Source organism: Peromyscus leucopus, chromosome 8b (assembly GCF_004664715.2).
Source record: "Peromyscus leucopus breed LL Stock chromosome 8b, UCI_PerLeu_2.1, whole genome shotgun sequence".
NCBI lineage: Eukaryota > Metazoa > Chordata > Mammalia > Rodentia > Cricetidae > Peromyscus > Peromyscus leucopus.
Genome location: NC_051086.1, coordinates 41,976,350 through 41,996,395, shown reverse-complemented (window position 1 = coordinate 41,996,395; position 20,046 = coordinate 41,976,350). Strand labels below are relative to the sequence as shown.

The following is a 20,046-nucleotide window of genomic DNA, read 5'->3' as shown; positions in this document are numbered from 1 at the left end:
GCACAAAAACACCCCATGCACACCTGGGCAGATCTAACACCCTGTGCACCCCGGCGCGCATTGTACACTGGCCCATACCTGCAGTGCCCCAGCACCCCGCGCGCACCCCAGCTCCCCTCCATGAACACCGACATACTCGGGCACGCTGCACACACCTTCAACACCTCAGTCCCGGGCGCGTTATCATTCACCCTAGCACCCAGCGCACCCACGGCCGCGGGAGGGGCCAGCGCCGCGAGGCTCCAAACCCCCAGGGCCCCGCCCGCCCCCCGCCCGCCCCGCCCCAGCCCCAGCCCCGGCGGGCGCCCCCCGCGGCGCTGCCCCGCCCCCGCCGCCCCGCGCCGCCCAGGGCCTCGGCCCGCCGCCCGGCCGCCGGCCCACCTGGCGCAGCGCCGCCCTCGGAGCCCGCGTACCGGTGCACACCCGGGAACCCCGCGCACCCCGCTGCCACAGAGGGCCCAGCGCCTCTGCAGCCGCGCCACTTCCCAGGGCCGGGCCAGCCCCGGCGCCCGCGCTCTCGGGGCGGACTCCCCGCCCTGCGCGCTCAAGCCCGCGATGGCTCCTCTCGGATACCTCCTAGTGCTCTGCAGCCTGAAGCAGGCGCTGGGCAGCTACCCGATCTGGTGGTGAGTGAGTCTACTTGCGTTCGCCCCGGCCCCAGTGCCACCCTAGGGCAGCCGCCCCCTGGGGCAGGGCCCCCACCGTTGCTCTGCGCACTGGCTGCGGGCGGGTTGTTTTCCTTGGCTGCCACTTGGACCGGTTCGGGCCGCAGCTGGGACGCGGGTGGCAGAGCTTCCGGGGACATTGATTCCCCTGGCAGGCGGGGAGGGAGGGCAGTGAAGGTCCATGCTGTCCCTGGCGTCGAACAAGAATGGCAGAAAGCGGGTCAGCACATGACACTAACGCCGAGACGATGGTCGAGGCAAGAGTGTAAAAGGGAAGCAGCGCGAGGAAGAGGGAGACTCTTCTTAGGGACCGTATTTTACACACACACACACACACACACACACACACACACACACACACACACACACACTTTAAAACAAAGTCGGCGAGACAAGACTGAACAGCTCGGGGCAGCGCAGTTACGTAAAGACAGTCCGAGACCGGGCGGGGAGTGGCGCGGAGCCTGCGGCAAGGCGCACCGGGGCCAGCCGGAGAGCCCTGCGCGCTTCCCCGACGCTGTCGCTGTCGCTTCTTCGTGGCTGTCGGGAGTGTAGGGGTCGGTCTGCTGTCCACAGCCTGTATCTCCCTGACAAGGAAACGCTGCTGCGGGGAGGGATGAGCAATAGGTAAAGTAAGGGGTTTGAGTTTCCCGGAGTGAGAGGCTTCGGAGACCCCGTCCTGGAGAGGCTGGACAGCATCCTCCTCTCCAGACAGGGCACACTAGGAGGAGACCCTTCTCAGCCTGGGGATGGAGTGAGGTTAAGAAAAGGAAAGGTCCTGGTTCTCAGGCCCCACGTCCTCCGCACGTACCCTGAGAGGAGGGGAAATTGGGGCGCCCCTTCCTCGGGGTGTGTGACAACCCCCCTCCCTGCATGGAGCTGAGACTTAAGGCCACGATCTGATGCGCAGATCTCTCGAACACAAGCGAGAGGAACGCGGGCGCCAAGGGGCCGGGACGCGCTGCTGGTGGAGACTCAGTTGGACAGAAGCCTCCCCACAAACATGCGCACCCCCCCACACACACACACCCAGGATCACTCTCCGACAGCTTGCCTGGAATTATAATAATTATGCCGAGGGGAAGGGGGGACCCAGCGAGCCGAAGTACATCTAATCCGATAATCATTTTTCTCTTCGAGATGCTTCAGGAGAGGAGCTGAGGAGCCTGGGGTGGGGATGCAGGGACCGCGCCGCCGCTGCAGGGATGGAGGGTGAGCAGCCGGGAGTCGGCTAGGGGCTGGAGAGGCTGCAGGGGCAGCGGACGCGCTCTACAGGGATCTAGGTGAGCCTCGGCTCACGGGAGTTTTTACCACCCGGAGCAGCACCTGTGGAGCCCTGTGGCCTCCGGGAGCGCGGGCTGCGACCGGCACATGTAGGAGCGCGGACACATTGAGGCGCGTCCTACGGGTCGCTGGGAGCCAGGGGCAGCGCGTCCGAGAGAGCCCCGCGGGCTGCCAGCTCCTGCGTCAGGCTTCTAATTAGAACCCGCCGCCGCTGAATTCCTGGGCTCAAGAGGAAGCGCCTTCGCCCCCGCTCTGCTCCCATAAAGAAGGGCCTTGTCGCCAGCCTCCTAGCTACCCCGCGCCCTGGGATTTTTGTCCCTAAGGTCGTGATGGGGGGGGGGGGGAGAGAATCTCTAGCCGGGTCCACCCAGCCCAACAGAAGTATAGCTTCCTTTTCACCTGGGCTGTTAGACCCCCCCCTCGGGTGCACCCGGCATTCTCCAGGTGAGAGGGGAGGGGTGTGAAAAAAGTGAGGCCCCCTAGCCTCCCCACCCCTCCCATCAAAGGACTGGGGGCAGCCCTTTGGCCTCAGAAAGTGATACGGAAGTCCACCTGGTATTCATAGGGGTGGGTGACAAGAGTCACCTCTCCGCCCACCCCCTACTCCCACTTTGTTCTCTGTAGGATTCTCACACTTAACAATTCTGCTTCCTGAGAAGCAGCCCCCCTCACTCTGGGATGCTGGCTTCCTGGGGAACAAGAGTTCCCCTCCTGCCTCCTCCATCCCCTCTCCTCCCTGGCAGGCTCAAAGTGTCAGCTGGCTCGGGTATACTGGCAGAATGGAGAGGGGTCCCCTGAAAAGAGTAGCAATGGCTGCGGGCACTTTATACGGCGTGATAGCTGCCTCGTTAATAAAGGTTGCTTTGCGTTTTCTACCTATCCAAGCTGCAAGTGTCTCCTCTTTTCTCCTGCCCACACTCCGGGTCTAGATGAGACATAGCCCCAAAAGTAGGAGGGGCGGGGAACGATATATCATAGCCACTGCTGGGTGAGCTCCACACCGAGGCAAAACAGAGGACTTGGGAACCTTTCTCTTTTTCCCCCTATGATTTGTTACATTTATGCTCAGCCTACCCATTGATTGTTACTTCACCTTCCACGGGGCTTGTGCCTCCCTCCTCCTTTCACGGGGCCTGTGCCTCCCTCCTCCTTTCTGGTCCCCAACTCCCTTCACCTATGAAAGTGAAAGTGAATGGCAGAAAACCTCCTCACCTGGAGAAACAAAACCAGGAAATCTCCAATCAGGAGCAATCAGGCTTTTGAAGTTGGTGTGGCTCTTAGGGCGAAGGAGGGAGAGAGGAGAACGTTAGCTCTGCTCTGCACCTTGGGTGACCTCGAATGTCCACCACCTCCCCAGGACCTGCTCTGAGGGATGGTGTGTCCAGCCCCAGTGCCAGTCATGATACCACAGAGAGACAGGCCTCCAAGAGTGTCTCTTCTGGGATCTTCAAGAGCTGGGACGAGGGGCAGGCAAGTGGACCAGAGCATGGGGAGGGTCTGTTTGCCTTTCCTGCTCCTCTTTCCAGTTTCTCTTCTCACAGTATTAGAACTGACTGCAAAGAGCCCAGGGGAAGAGGAGAGGTTCATGAGGCTAAAAGAATGTGGATTCCTTTAGAGGACAGTCCCTATGGACGCTGGAAGAAATCTAAGATGTGCTGCTCTCCCTGACCCTCCTTCCTCCCGCTTTCTTCTTATCTCCTGTCCCAGGGGTCAGCCTTGTGCCCCCCCCCCTTTTTCTCCAGACTCTGAGCTAATCTCGTGTCAGGGGAATTGACTTTATTCAGATTTACAAATTCCTCTGTGCCCGCCACCACCCCATGGGCCATACTGCACTGCTGTGTTCCCACCCTCCCTGGCCACGTCTGGCCTCACCCCACGCTTACCCCATGCCCTCACTGCCCCTTGAATTTCCTGTTTAGGTGGCTGCTTCCCTGCTCCTTTACTGGTGGAAGAGCCCGGTCCCAGATGCCCTTTCTCCCTTCTTCCTCGGGTCTCCTCTCCTATGGACAAGTTCCTGTTGGACCACAGGCTCCTGAGTATGAAAGCCACACTGCAGAGCAGGTGGGACCAGTGAGTGCCCAGCTCTCCCACAGCCCCTCAGTAGCTTCTAACAATCTCCTTTCTGGGGTTCTCCCTCGTACCCCCGAGACTGTGTGCTGTGTCCCATTTCTTTAAGACCAACTCTAGTTCCTCTTCTCAGCACAGAGGTCCCTCTGGCTGCTAACGGTTCTGCAGCCATGCCCCCATGCGCTGCTGGGCACAGAGAGCCCTAGAAGCCAGTGTCCTTAGCCCATTCCCTATCCCCTTGTGGCCTGGTGATCACTGTCAGCAGTCTGGCCCACAGTGGGGACAAAGTCTCCTGGTGGAACACACAGAAAAGGTGAGAGAGAGAGAGAGAGAGAGAGAAATGGGTGGGGCACTGTGACCCTGGGAGTGAGGATAAGGCAGAGAGAAGGTTACAGATGAGGTGGGGGGTACGTGTAGAATCATCAGGTAGCCACAGTAAGTAGGCTGCTGTGTGGCGCAGACAAGCCGATGAGAAAGGTCAGCTGGGCAGAGACAGGTAGACTGAGGAGGAGTCAAGCTAAATTTCTTGGCTTGTTCCAGGCAGGTCCGCAGACCCCACTCCCAGAGCTGTCCTTTATGAGCCTCATCCCAGTCCAGCCCACAAAGCGTGGCCTCCGTTCTCACCCTCAGGGAGGGTGGGAACACAGCAGTGCGGCCCGTGGGGTGGTGGTGGGTACATGAGGATCTTCTTGCTCCTTCCTCCTCTGCCCAGCTCGGTCTCAGTTCTCTTTCTGTTCCCTCCCTCCCTCCCTCCCTCCCTCCCTCCCCCTTCCTCTTGGTCAGTAACTGACATACAACTCACAAAGCAAGAGAAAGCAAGACACTAAGCAAGTCACCCCCACCACTAGTACCCCAGCTGCCCCAGAACTGCCAATCACCTAACGTTCTTCATTAACCACCCAAGGAATAGTCAAAGCCAGCCCTCTCCAGAGCCCAGCTTGTCCAGCTCCTCCAGACATTGGTGCCGACACCCTCCAAATGCTATGGGGGAACGTCTCCAAGGCTGGGTGTCTTCCTTTCACCCGGCTTTACACCCCCTTAAAAAGATTTTCTATCTCATTCACATAAAGCTTCCCAGACCCCTTTGTGTCCAGAGCAGAGGGTGAGTCAATATAGTAGCAGTGAGTATACTTTCAGGTGATCATTAATGGCCTGGTAACATCCCCCACATACACAGAGAGACATTTGGTCCCTTATACAAACCTTTGGCCTGGAGGGTCAGAGAATTTCAGTTCCCTGGCAATGCAACCATCCTTCTTTTTGGTGTGGTCCAGAATTCAGGAAACAGGACTCAGCTTTGTCACCTTGGTCCTCAGAATATGGTCACTGCTTCTTGATGTGTAACCAGATCCCACCTGTGAAAGATCAGCCACTTGTCTGTGAAGAAATACAATCTGAAATGAAAAGCACGCACTCGTGTGCATTTGTGTGCGTGTGGTGTGTGTGTGTGTGTGTGTGTGTGTGTGTGTGTGTGTGTGTGTGGTGGAGGAGGGAGAGGTTGGTGATATCACAGAAGCTTGAAGATAGCTCCCTGACAAGTCAGATTCTCCTCTGGTTGGTCCAGGAGGCATCTAAGCCTGGGTGGCATCCTGAAATCACTCGTGAGCCGAGTTCTCCCCCCACCTATACCCCAGGACCCAGATGTGAGGACTGCCAGCCAGCCTTGGAAATGCCTGCATTTGCTTCTCTTCTGGGAAGCTGAAGGATTAGGCATTTGGACTGAGAGGCTTCAGGGAGGACCATTTGGATCTTGGACAGTCCTCTGGAGAAGGAGGCTGCAGCCGAGTGAGTAGCTAACTGAAAGGAGACTGACATGGATTCACGGTGGGAAGGCTTCCTGAGGGTTTGACCTGGTACCAGTCTTGCAGTCTGGGAGATGATGAGCTGCAGAATCCAAGGCTGAGGAAGGGAGCTGGCCACTCCCCTTCACTTCCAAAGGCTGAAGCGTCCAGGAGGCTGTTAACAGTGCAGCCCTCCTTAAAGTCGACAAAGCCCTCAACTCTGTCATGTGCACCTGAAGGAAATATGTCCTCGCAGTGAGCTGATGGATATATACTGTCTTTGTAGAGCATTCTGGGACTAAATCTCAGAGAGGCACAGGCCCATGGCCAGAGAGGCCTCAGCCATGTGGGCCACCTGTACACAGGAGCATTCCTCTTCCTTTGGAAATGACACACTCCCTACACCTATCATCAAGGCTGTGACTCCATCAAGCAGACTCACTGGTCAAGCTATCAGGATGGCTTCCTTTCTTCTTCCTGACCTTGCTTTTTGCCCTCTTTGGCCAATCGGTAAGGTTGTGTTGAATGAACAGAGCCCTTCCTGTGAAAATTGGATGCTGCACCTGAGCGCGGAGGACATAGGGACACGTTTTAATATTTCTAATACCTTCCCCCATCCCACCACATGACAACTTTCCAGCCCTGAGACCTGGGGTACCCGGCCTCTGCCTCTGCCTAGGTCTCCCTCCGGGGCTCCTCAGGTGACACCCTGGAGGTGTCTGATACATTGGCGCTTCCACATTCCTTTACCAGCAGAACGTGCCGCTGCCGCCCAGGGAGGCTGGCAAACACATGGCCGCCGGCGCGGGAGCCTCCCGCCTGCCAGGACTCGCTCAAAGTATGTGTCAGTAATCCTGCTGGCCCGGCAGGGCAGGACAGGAGCTGGCTGGGAAGGCTTCAAGCAGGGCCCTGTGCAGCCTGGAGTGGGGACTTGGGACCCCTCCCCAGCTCAGAAAGTGCTGGAATCTCAAAGAGGGCTTCTACTTCCTGGGGATGCTGTCTATTTGGGGGGAGACAGCTGATTTGGGGGATCTCAGGAACACAGCTTTTCGTCTGGTTGGTCCCTGGGCAGCCCCATTCAAGAGAGGACAGTGTGCTTTGGTTATCCATGAGAGAGTGAGCCCCATACCTTGGGTCTCAGGTATGAGAGTGGAAGCCTGGTGTTGCCGCTGAGAGACCCAGTACTCCAGAGAGAAAGGCCGGTCCGAATTGAATAGCATGGATGCTCCATCAGCCTGCAACACACTGGCCCAGGACCCTTACCAGCAGAGACCTCTACCAATGATCCTCCTTGTTCCCTCTGGGCCTGGGCAGTGCCTTGGGAACCCCACTTTGCCAGGATCCAACCCAGTGTTTACTGTGCCTGATTCCCTTCCAGCAGAGGATGAGCGAAGTCAGGCAAACTAGGTACCTCCTGTACCAGATCCAGATGCAAGGAGAGGTGGACAGTCCCAGACAGGCAGGTAACGGGGCCACCAGTGTACAGTGCCTTCCCGGGAGAGAGGCCCCGGAGGCTCTGTCCGCAGGATGTGGCTCAGCCCCTCTGAAGTCAGGAAAGCAATGGAGACTCTGGAGTAGACAGCTTATATGCCCCACTCCTATTATAAGCCTGTTAGAATAAAGTCTGACCACCTCATCGGACAAATGGGGAAACCAAGGCCCAGGACAGGGAAGGGTGTCACAGTAAGCAAGTGAATTAACTGTAAGCACTGCAGCCTGGGTCCCTCACCTATGCCTGTCCAAATGCAACCCACCCTCAGCACCCCTGCCGATTCACCTCCTCACACCGCCCCTCTCTGTCTGCCTACGAGCGGCCATCATAAATGGCAGTGGGTCCCCTGCTTGCTCCTGCAGGCTCAACACCAGCTAACATGGAACCAGAGTCATGACACAAGGGTGGGAAAATTCTCTTGAGACCAAATAGAAGCTGGAGGCCCTTGGCCAAGGGAGGCCAGTGCTGGCCCAGGCTAGGCTGGCCTGCTGCCCATCTCACAGTCCTGGACCAGCCTCCTTCCTCCCCTGCATGTCACAGCCAGCGTCTCTGCTGTATCCCTGGCCAGGTGCCCGGCCTTTCAACAGGAGCAAGGGAAGGAGGGGGGGAGAAAAACCATTAGTGTTTGCCGGCTTCAGGCGTGGCTCACGTGGCTACAGCCACAGGATGAAACCCTGAGTCTAGGGATGGGACTGTATTCCAAAACGGCGTTCTGCGTGCTCCAGGTTGAAGGCGATGCCTACTCCTTTCAAAACTATCATTAAGTAATAATAAAAAATTAACAGCATTAATGAAAGTGAAGGCAAGCGGAGTCTGTGATCTGATTGGCACGACACAGGTATTTTCATTGGTGTGGGTTGTTCTTGTTTGACCCACAGATACATGCTTTTGTAAGGTTCAAACGTTTCAGACCTGCTTTCTAAGGCTTGGTTTAAACATCTGCGTTTGGGGAACTTTTTGATGGCGGCCTTGGCAGCTACGTGGGGTCTGCAGTGGTCAGAGGTCACAGTCCACTGCCTAACTTCAGCTGCCAGTCTTTCTGCTGGGACCCAGGGAGGGACTTGGGGGTGTGAGACGGCCAGGCCTCTCAGAGGAGTGGTGGGGGGGGGGGGGGGTGTCCAGAGCACCTTGCAATGCGACATCCAGTTGGACAGTTACAATCCTAGCTGGAGGTAGAGTGTAGGCTTCTCCCGAGAGGCTGTCCTCCACCCTGGTTGGCAGAGAGAGGGGAAATGGAATGAATTCCTCCTGTAGTGAATCACAAAGGCCAGGTGCAGAGAAATGGGTGCAGTGAGGGCGTGCCGGCCTCCCGACTTCTCCCCAGGCCCAGGCAGGGCCCTCCTGCCTGGCTGTTTCCATCACCCCAAGGCAGGGTTCAGACCTTACAGTGACCTCCCAGCCGGAGGAGCTGGATATGGATTGGGAGTGACTGATGACAGTATCTCCTAATCTCAATGCTCTCCTGGGCAAAAGATTGGGGACACGGGGTCCCTTGAGAAGCCTTAAATGAGGCTGTCTGTCTTTGGACACTGGTCTACACATGCCAGAAGCATCTGTGTGCCAGGGTGGGCACCAGGGGCTTAGTCAAGACTAGGTTTATGCTGGGCAGGATGAAGGCCACCAGTTTGGCTTGTGGCCATCTCTTGGGGGTCTTGTAAGCAGGCAAGGGTGACTGCCAGGGCTCAGGTTCCACTGGTCCTGCCTATTCTTCAGCCCCTGGTATCTCTTGGGGGTTTAGACCTCATATGTCTTGGCCTTCGTGAGGATCAATGGCTCCAGAGAGGTCAGTGGAATCCCTGCTGTCTAGGGGAAAGTATGTCCGTGGCTAACTCCTGGGAGAGTGGTGTAGTAAAAGCAGAAGAGCGGCGGGTGGGAAAGCCCCTTCAGACCCCAGGAAGACGGTCAGATGCTTTGACCTTGAACTCAAGCCTTAGAAAATCCCTCGTCTATGGAGTGTCATTACAGATGTAGAACATCGAGCTGAAAGAAGCCTCAGATCAGTAGTTTAAAAACCATGTTTCTGGCTGGGCGGCGGTGGCGCACACCTTTAATCCCAGCACTTGGGTGGCAGAGGCAGGTGGATCTCTGTGAGTTCGAGGCCAGCCTGGTCTACAGAGTGAGTTCCAAGACAGCCAGGGGCTACACAGAGAAACCCTGTCTAGAAAAACAAAAACAAAAACAACCCCAACCAAACAAACGCATGTTTCTGGCACCGGGCCCACCATGCTCTAACTCAGTCACCTTCTGTTCAGCTATGGAAACGGAGGCCCCAGGAGTTTCCAAGGGCAGGCCAGGATAGACCAGCGCCATGAGTGAGATGATACCTAATGGCTGTGGCCACCACCCTCGTTTCCCTTGATGACTCTCCCTTGATGAAAGTGGTGCTATGGGGGAAGCTGGCCACCTTTAAAATTCCGTGTCATTGTGACATGGTGGCTATACATGGCCTCTGCTTGATGCATTTCTTTATATTGGATTCATTCATAAATGTTATTTTGCTTGGACTGGAGCTTAACACATTTTAAGAGTGTCATAGTGTATCGGGGCCCAGATGACGGCTCAGTCAGTATCAGAAGTGCCTGCTGCATAACCATGAGGGCCTGTTTTTGAGCCTCAGGACGCACATAGAAAGCAGACTACAGTGGCATAGTTTTGAAATGCCAGTGTTGAGGAGGCAGAGACAGGCAGACCCTGGGGCTCAGTGACCAGCCAGCCTAGCCTAATCAGTGAGCCAGAAGTTCCAATGAGAGACCCTGTAACAAAGTACAAGGCACGCCGGGTGGCGGTGGCGCACGCCTTTAATCCCAGCACTTGGGAGGCAGAGCCAGGCAGATCTCTGTGAGTTCGAGGCCAGCCTGGTCTACAGAGTGAGTTCCAGGAAAGGCACAAAGCTAAGCAGAGAAACCCTGTCTCTAAAAACCAAAACAAAAAACAAAATACAAGGCACATAGCTCCTAAGGAACACACCAGACTGACCCCTGACCTCTGACACATGTGTACACATCTGAACGTGAATGCATGAAGGTGTGCCCTTGGGAGCCAATGTAACGGAACTGCTGTTTTTGCCACATTAACCTGAAATCTTGGCACCGGTTCTACTCACCGAGCCTTGGTTTCTGGCCCCAGGTGGCCTTGGGTGGCACCTGTGCTAGTTGGTCTAGCTAGAGGGAGTCACATCAGGGTCTGTGAAGACCTCATCCATGAGTTCCACCCAGTGGTCCCAGGGGAAACGGAGCAGAGGGAAGGGATAATGATGAGAGGTTTAAAGGAGCAAACACCGTGTGAGGTGATCTGTGGAAAGAGAGGTCCTGAGAAGAAGCAGGAAGGGATAGCTTGTCCACAGGCTAAGCCAATGGGGTAGTGGCATGTGCCCCCAGAGCCCTAGAAGGCATCTTTTTTTTTTTTTTTTGGGGGGGGGGGGGGGAGTCTGGTTGCTAGGATTCAGGGGAGGGTAGGAGAATCTAGTGCAAATGAGAAGGACAGTGATGTGCTCTTTGGTTCTTGTCAAAGTGGAACGGATACCCACAGAATTACGGAAATATTGTAGCTCACAGGTGTCCGTCGGATTGGGGAAGACACTTCTAACCTCACTTACATTGTTGAGGGTCATTCTCTGTGTTGTGGGACTGAGCTCTCCAGGACTGGCTGGCTGGCTTGGGGCAGCTCCTGACAGTCCCTCTCTGGTCTTGGAACATGACTCCTTGGTCTCAGAGCTGGAAACTTCGAGACAAACTCCATGCTTCAGATCCAACTTCTGAATGCACACATGCTTAGGTGAACTTAGAGCTCCAGACTACAGTGTATGCCTCGAAAGTCCTGATAGGAGTTTCTGGGCATAGGTCTGCACCTCGGAACTATGAGGACACCTCAGAATTTGGAGGGCTGCCAGATTCTAGGCGTGGATAGGTTCTGAAGATAGGGAACTGAAGAAAAAAGCTGTTTTTGTCCTAGTGAGCAGCTGCCTCCTTCTGGGTGTTGAGTGGTCCAGCCTCTCAGCCTACAGCAGGAGAGACTTGGTGGGCATTCAAACCCTGGAGTCATATTCCAGTGTAGCCTTTGGATACTACGTGGGGTTCCCATGCCTATGTTCCAAACGGGATGAGAAATGGAATTCTCATGCCCAGCTCTGCTCATTGCAGTGGAAACCTCACCTTCAGTTATGAAAGGAGGCGACACACTGCTGTTACAGCCACAGTTGCTAACACCCGGAAAGGAAGGTAGATACCTCCACGGTGGGGATGATAGCTGGAGAAGAAATTACAGGTGCTGTGGCTGTATACAGTATGTACAAGTCTAGAGCACACCATAGCCTGAACCCTGCAAAATACAAACTTGCTCTCCTTCCTGTAACTCAATGGGTTTGGTTTCTTGTGGTTGTATCAACTCCACTTTCCTTCTGGGCGATTTCTTTTAGATTTTTAAAATTTTTTAATTTAATTGTATTTATTTATTATGTGTCTACTTGTTCTTGTGCACATGCCACAGCATGCTTATGGGGGTGGAGGTGGGGGAGTCAGAGGACAACTTCAGGAATCTGTTCTCTCTTTCCATGGTGTGGATTCTAAGGATCCAACTGAAGTTTGTTGGACTTGGCAATGGGCACCTTTAGCCACTGAAATGTCTCTTGGAATGTGTCTTGACGACAGTGCGAAGAGCTCTTAGCACTTAGTCTGTAGCCAGTTTCCCCTCGTGCTGGTGTTGAGAAAGAGAGTAAACCAGGCATGGTACACACTTGGGATCCCAGACTAGGGAGGCTGAGCCTAGAGAATCATGAGTTTGAGGCTAGCCTGGGCTACCTAGCAAGAGCTTGTTGCTCAGTAGTGGTTGCCTGACAAGGGCAAGTCTCCCTAGCCAGAAGGGGAAGGAGGAAAGAGACACTCAGGACTTGACACTTGGTAAGCTAGCCAAATGTCTGGGAGGACACTTGAAATAGTACTGGAGAGGATCAGAAGTTCAAGGTCATCCTTGGCTGCAAGTAGAGTTAGAGACCAGTCTGGGATATGTGCAAACCTGTCTCAAAAACATAAAAAAAAATAAATAAATAAATAAATAAATAAATAAATAAATAAATAAATCAATAAATGGATGTTTAACTATGTACAGCTATTCCTAATCCCAGCACTTGGGAGGCAGAGGCAGGTGGATCTCTGTGAGTTCGAGGCCAGCCTGGTCTACAGAGTGAGTTCCAGGATGTAGTTTAGTTAATGGAGTGCTTGCTAGTACGCACCTGTGATCTCAGCACTCAGGAGGTAGAGGCAGAAGGATGAAGCTTTCAAAGTCATCCTTAACAACTTAACAAATTGGAAGTTAGCCTGAGATACATGAGATCCTGTCTCAGAAAACAAAAACAGAAGAAAGAAAGAAAGAAAGAAAGAAAGAAGAGAGAGAGAGAGAAAGAGAGAGAAGGAAAGAAGGAAGGAAGGAAGGAAGGAAGGAAGGAAGGAAGGAAGGAAGGAAGGAAGGAAGGAAGGAAGGAAGGAACTAAACAAACTAAAACTAGATTGACCATCACAGCCCAATTGAGACCCAGATGCTTAAGATGAACCTCCTGGACCCTGCCCTGCCTTCTCCATCATAGAACAGGTACCCTTTGCTCAGCCCTCAGCATTCTTCCTACAAGGCTGTGCCTGGGCTTTCCTAATGGTCCACCTCCCAGGGAATGAGAAATGATCCAGGCTGTGATTCAAGGGACTTAAGGGGCCCTTGGGTCTAGAGAAGGCTCTCTTCCACCTTCCTAAATCCACAAGGGAGAGCCAGGAGGATCCTGCTGGAGCTGCCCACACCCTGGCCTCCTAGGGGAGGTGACGAGCAGGGACCTGCCCAGAGGAGGGGAGGCAGAGCAGGCTGACTCAGCATCCCCAGGAAGGGGGCTGGGAGCAGCCATGAACCTGGGAAGTCCCCTCTCTGCCTTCCCTGGAGGCCACTCCCACAAGGTGAGAAAGCAGCTGAGGTCTGACAACTCCATGCCACCTGCAGCAGTTTCTCAGCTAGGTGCCTCTGCAGCATCCTCTTCTTTAGCTCATCTCCTAACCCCACATCATCAGCACCCAGAATGAGCCCTGGCTTCTGGCATCTCACAGCAGAGACCACCCACTCTTCGGAACTGGCCACTGGCCCTGGGCAATTCCTATAGTGAAGACAGACATGGGTCAGGTTCTCATTTTCTGCTATGTAAGAAACTCTTACTCTAAGTCTCCTAGTTAACTGCATTTGGGAGTGAAGATTATCCCTCCTTTGGATGGATAGGCAGATGCCCTCACTCCCTCTCTGGGAGCCATGGATGTAACTCATGGGTAGAATGATTGCCTAGCATGTATGAAGCCCTGTGTTTGATCTCCAGCACCACAAGTGTGGTGATGCACACTCAGGCAAAACACCCATACCGCAAAATAAAACAAAAATAAATGTTTTTAAAAAGAAAGAGTCAGAGGCCGGCGGATCTCTGTGAGTTTTAGGCCAGCCCGGTCTACATAGTGAGTTCCAAGACAGAAACCAAAGAAAGAAAGAAAGAAAAAGAAGAGAAAGAAAAAAGAAAGAACAAAAGAAAGAAAAGCATTGCCCAGGCCAAGAGGAAATTTGCTTTCCCACAAGTGGGAGAGTCTCGGGGTGAGTGTGGGCACAGTGGAGGAGAGCTGAGGAATGGTGGGTGAGTGTGAGCACAGTGGGAGGTGGGAGGATGCAGAGGAGAGCTGAGGAATGGTAGGTGATTGTGAGTGCAGTTGGGGGTGGGGGGTGCAGAGGAGAGCTGAGGAATGGTGGGTGATTGTGAGTGCAGTTGGGGGTGAGGGGTGCAGAGGAGAGCTGAGGAATGGTGGTGATTGTGAGTGCAGTTGGGGGTGAGGGGTGCAGAGGAGAGCTGAGGAATGGTGGGTGATTGTGAGTGCAGTTGGGGGTGGGGGGTGCAGAGGAGAGCTGAGGAATGGTGGGTGATTGTGAGTGCAGTTGGGGGTGGGGGGTGCAGAGGAGAGCTGAGGAATGGTGGGTGATTGTGAGTGCAGTTGGGGGTGGAGGGTGCAGAGAAGAGCTGAGGAATGGCGGAAGGAGAGACAAAGTCCTTCCGGATCCACTATCACAGGAGGAAAAGCCTGACAGGACACATCGGGACCTTCTGGTTTTAAGATGGTCATCCAAAAGTGGCACAGCAGTGGGTTTCCTCCTTGGTCTAGTCTCTCTCTACTCTGGGAACCTGACCAGGCCTTTCCTCTCGGGGCCATTCTTGAGGGTAAAGAACACAGATCTCAGTCCACTCCATATGCCCACATCTTGGCCTCAGGCCAGTACCTTGGACAGTGATCTCTCTCTCTCTCCTTGGACAGTGATCTCTCTCTCTCTCCTTGGACAGTGATCTCTCTCTCTCTCTCTCTCTCTCTCTCTCTCTCTCTCTCTCTCTCTCTCTCTCTTCTCTCTCTGCCAAGTGTCTGCTCACCCCATACTCAAAGGTGCCCATACGGTCCATCTAGTGCCAGCAGGGGCACACAGACAACCATGGCGGTCTGCACCTAGAGAAGAGAACATAAGCTGATTCCTACTGCAGGCAAGGAATGGGGCACCTCTGAGCCAGACTAAACAGATCAGGGGCCTGGAGAGGAAAGGCTCACAGCTACTGAGAGCAGGAGCAATCCCCAGCCTGCACCAGGCCTGGCCTTCCTGTGAACATGGCGCCTATCATAAGCAGGTGTGCGTGTAAGAAATCTACCCGCCCAGCCCACAGGCCTTATCCATACAAAAGAGGGAAAGGCTGAAGGAGCAAAGGGCAGGCCCTCCTCTCATGGGGTGCACACGGGGACACGGACTGCACTAAGGGCAGACATGTGGCAGTGTGTGACACAGGTTTCTTGAGTGTTTCAGGAGATAGGAGAGACCAGCTCTATGGGGAGTAGATCCCAGGGACATGTGGTTGGGAACCTGAAAACGGTGAGTTGGGACCGGAGGTGCACTTAATGGGACATAAGCATCATTTGGGGCTGCCGTAGCTGTGAGAAAACTCTGTTCTTCCCTCATGATCAGTTCCCAAAGAGACCTAGCCAGTCTTTCTTTTAAGTTGTGGTTCAGAGAAGTTGGCTGTAGTAATGCCCATAATCCCAGCAGTAGGAGTCTAAGGATCATTAAGTTCCAGCCTGGACTACATAGCCAGTTCCAGGCTAGCCTCAGCTACAGAATGAGTCCTAATAGTGAGTGTTTCTGAAAACAATGGTGATAACCAGGTGTGGTGGCCCAGTTTCAATCCCAGCACTCGGGAGACAGAGGCAGGTGGATTTCTGTGAGTTGGAGGCCAGCCTGGTCTACATAGTGAGTTCTAGGACAGCCAGGGTTACATAGAGAAACCCTGTCTTAAAAAACAAAACAAGCCGGGCGGTGGTGGCGCACGCCTTTAATCCCAGCACTTGGGAGGCAGAGGCAGGCAGATCTCTGTGAGTTTGAGGCCAGCCTGGTCTACAAAGCGAGTTCCAGGAAAGGCACAAAGCTACACAGAGAAACCCTGTCTCGAAAAAACAAAAACAAAAACAAAAAATAAAAAACAGGGGGGAAAAAAGAGAAAGTATTTGGGAAAATGACTGCATGTGTACTGAACATGTGTGGACTTCCTGCATCCGCATTCTGTGAAGTATAGTGTGACACACTCCACTGTGTTAGTATCACTGTCTTCTGGGTTTGGTGTATACAGAAGGGTAGGCAGACTGTGTGCAAATATCATGCTATTTCATACAAAAGAGCTTGATATCTGCTGTGTATATATGTGTGTCAATGTGCCTGTGTGGGGGGTATGGTATGGTGTGTGTGTGTGTGTGTTGTGTGTGTGTGTGTGTGTGTGTGGATGTGGAGGCCAAAGGTTGATGTTGGGTGTCTTCCTCTATCACTCTCCACCTTCGTTTTGGGGACAGGGTCTGTTACTGAACCCAGACCTCACTGTCTAGACTAGCTGTCTCTATGCCCGCTCATCTTCAGTTCTGTGGTTACAGGTGTATGCCAATCTGGTTTTTACATGGGTGATAAGGATTCTATCTTAGGACCTCATGCTTGCCTGGCAGGCACTTTACCAACAGCCTTCTCCCCATCCCCTCCTCACACTTTGAGGACATCTGCTTTTATATCTCGGGTGAATAGTAAAACGGGAAGGAATTAATTTAGTACAATTTTTATGCCCTGCCTTGGAAGCTGGTGTTCCCCCTCCCCCAGATCTGACTGTGCCCCTCCTCAGGGAAGACCAGTACCATCTGCTCTGGGGTCCGTTGAGACCCCTAAGCAACCATCCTCATCCTGTGGTCTCCATCAGGCTCTGTACCCTCCAGTGCCTTCAGAAGCCTGAGCCACAGCCTGAGGGACCTCTGCAGAGCAGGAATGCTTGGACTGGTCTTTGCACACAGCCATTGTGACAGCTTGACATCTAATCCTCATCTTAGGTACATGGTCCACAGCATCCTGTCTCTAGGTGTCCCTCATGGCAGGAGCAGCAGCATCAGACTCAGCATATATACATAGCAAAGTGTCTGTTTCCAGAGATGGTTTCACTAACTGCCTTGTCTTCCCACCAGGTCCTTGGCTGTGGGGCCCCAGTACTCCTCCCTGAGCACTCAGCCCATCCTCTGTGCCAGTATCCCAGGTCTGGTGCCCAAGCAGCTTCGCTTCTGCAGGAACTATGTGGAGATCATGCCCAGTGTGGCTGAAGGTGTCAAGGCTGGCATCCAGGAGTGCCAGCACCAGTTCCGAGGCCGGCGTTGGAACTGTACCACCGTCAGCAACAGCCTGGCAATCTTTGGCCCTGTTCTGGACAAAGGTACCCTGGGTGGTTAGGGTCATCTCTATGTGGGCATCACAAGGCCTTTCAAACTCCATCTGGCTAGGCTTCCTCCCTTCTCCTCCCAACCAATGCTGCAGGAGAGCCTCTGGGGAGCGGTGGGGGGGGGGGACACCACAGGGTGAGAGAAGCTTGGAGTGTGTTGGGAGGAGGGAGGTATGCCAGCCAGCAGGGCTCCAGGCCCCTGGGCTGGTTTGGAAAGGAGAAAACGGCAGGAGGGCTGGGTGTTGGTTAGCTGCTGGCAAAGAGCAAATTATCCTAAAGTGTAGTGGTTAAGGCAATAATTACCATGTGTTGACCTCCAGCTGCTGGGGGTCAGGGGCTGGGCTGGCTCTGCTTCCTGGTGCATCCCATCCACATGGAGGTCCACGTGAGGCTGGCTCGGCACCAGGTGCAAGACAGGGCGCTGACTGGGGCACAGACTTCTTTCTGTGGCTTCTGGGACTCAGGAGAGAGACAGAGACAGAATCAGAGAGACAGAGAGAAGGAGAAACAAAGACATGGAGGAGAAACAGGGACAGAAGGAGAGAGAATACACACCAAATGAAAGCGTTCGTGCCTTAAAAAAAAAGGGGGGGGGAATCATATAATTTAAATCACTTTAGAACATACAATCTCAGCACACTCAGCGCACCCACAGAATTGCGACATTACCACTTCTAATTCCAAAATATTTCCATCATCTCAAAAGGAAACCCCAAGCCCATTATGCGGTGCCCCTGGCAACCACGGGTTTGCTTCCTACCCCTGTGGTTTTCTTGTTCTGGACATTTCCTTTCTGTGTAATTATGCTCTCTGTGGCCCTTTGTAGCTGGCTCCTTTCACTGAGTGTGAGGTTTACAAAGTTCGTCTATGTTGCCACACACATCAATGCTTCATTCCTTTTTAATGGTCGAATACTATTCCATTGCATGGTGTGTGTGTGTGTGTGTGTGTGTGTGTGTGTGTGTGTGTGTGTGTGTACACCTTAGAATTTTATATGTAAAATTTTATATGTATAGGATGATGCCATCTGTGAATTTCCTTTTCTTTTATTCTGTAGTCATATATTCATTGTACTGGGTTTTAAGAGGACATTTTCATACACATATATTATGTATTTTGACCTGACCTAATTCTGCTGCCCAGGACATCATTCCCCTGTGGGAGCAAAGTGGAGTGGGTAGGCCAAAACCGTGAGCAATGGATGTCCGCGGTTCGTGAGCCACCCAGCCTCAGGTGCTCGCTGCAGAGGCCAAAATGTACTCAGCCCCTTTGTGACCGCCGCACCCCACCCCCCACCCCGCCCCAACCCTGTGCATCTATCTGCTGGATGCTCCCACACTTGAGGTACAGAATGGAACAGCACCCAGGGCTTTTCGAGTCTGGCTTGGAAGCAGGTTCACTGGACACTGTCCTCAAGAACAGTGTTGCGGGGAGGGGGCTGGGCTGGGCACCTGCAGCCATCTCCTTGTGACCTTGAAGGTGTTTAAAGTCTTCCTTCCAGTCAGGACAAAGCAGAAGACAGCGCCAGGAGCCTTTACTCTAATTTCCTGCCTTCCACTGCCAGCAATCTGCTGTCGGTGTGGCTCCGCCCAGTTCCATCAGCCTCCATTCTCAAGCCAGCTGTTCACCTCACAGAATGACGTCATGCCAGCAGCCCTGACCCTGTGGTTCCTCTGACCCCCTTTCACCCGACATCATGACCCACCATTGGTTTCCTTTCCTGGTGACATCCATCAGCTCACTCCCAGGAGTGTCAGCGTCCCTATCTATAAAATGGGAAAGTAATTGCAGCCTGCAACTTCAGAGCTTCGAGTCAGGCTAATTACACAGTCACTCCCCACAGGAACAGCCACTGCTGTAGACAGGGAAAGTTAGGGTCCCAAGAGTGATACGGTTTACCGAAAATGGCTTATAGTACGCGTACGTGTGGTCCATCCTGTGTATCCTTGGGAATGTGATCTATGCCCGTGCAACAACACAAATGCTAGTGTGTACACAAGTCTTCCTACATGACCAAGTACAAGCCGCATGGGTGTATTTTGCTGTTCTTTGTTTGTTTTTGTTTTGCTGTGACAGTGTACCTGATACAAACAATTTGAAGAGGGAAGATCTATTTTGGCTCATGGTTTCAAAGTGTTCAGCCCATGGTTACGTGGCTCGGTTGCCTCAGGCAGGGCAGTCATGAGGTGGTTGGAATGTGTTACAAACGGCTTCTTACTTCCCTGTAGCCAGGAAGCAGAGAAAGCAACAGAAAGGGCCCAGGGATGAGGATATCTTTCCAGGACATGCCCCCAGCATGCTTCTACCCTCTGCCCCCAACTAGGCTGTATCTCTTAAAACACCATGATATTATGAATCTGTCCAGTCTGCTCACTAGTTCCCAGACGAGGATCTGATCACCTCTCATTAGCTCTGCAGCAGGCAACGCTTCATTCCAAAGCATCACAGTATTGTGGCAGTGGTGTGTACATGCATGTGCCCACGTGGCTTCAGGATGAGGCTACACTCACCTGTGAATCCATATGTGGCCGCACGCGGTGGTGTCTGGGGTTGGGTGCACGTGCACATGTATGTGGGGCATGCACTTGTGGATCTTCAGTGTGAATGCAGAGCAGCTGCTTCTTACATGGGTCTCCATGCCTTGTCATGGCCATGGTGCCCAGGCAGGAGACATGTGTATCACATACAGTGTGGGGGTTCTCAGGACCTTGCTTCTCTAGATAAGAAGAAAGCAGAGGGGCTTTAGGGAGAAGGGGGAAGCCTGTCTCACTTGAAGCCACGGCAGGTGAACAAGGATGGCTGTGTTGCGTGGGTGAGATGTCTAACATTTCCTAATACCCGTGGTTGGAATCTGAAGTGTCTTCCACAGGCTCACGTTTTGAACACTCAGTGCCCAGCTTGTGACCTTATTTTGAAGGTTGTGGAGCCTTTAGAACCTGGGGTCTTGGCTGGCAGGAGCAGGTGAGAGAGGCTGGC

General features: G+C 53.6%; 1 protein-coding gene across 1 annotated transcript in view; it reads left to right on the top strand.

Annotated features, from left to right (window-relative positions):
* Nucleotides 1-408: 408 nt before the first annotated feature.
* The window catches only part of Wnt3a (Wnt family member 3A), a 47,053-nt gene continuing 27,415 nt past the window's right edge, over nt 409-20,046 (top strand). Inside the window, exons 1-2 of the mRNA XM_028857125.2 lie at nt 409-626; nt 16,823-17,064. Of these exons, the coding sequence (XP_028712958.1) occupies nt 556-626; nt 16,823-17,064 (313 nt within the window). The 5' untranslated portion in view covers nt 409-555. The remainder of the gene's footprint in view (nt 627-16,822; nt 17,065-20,046) is intronic.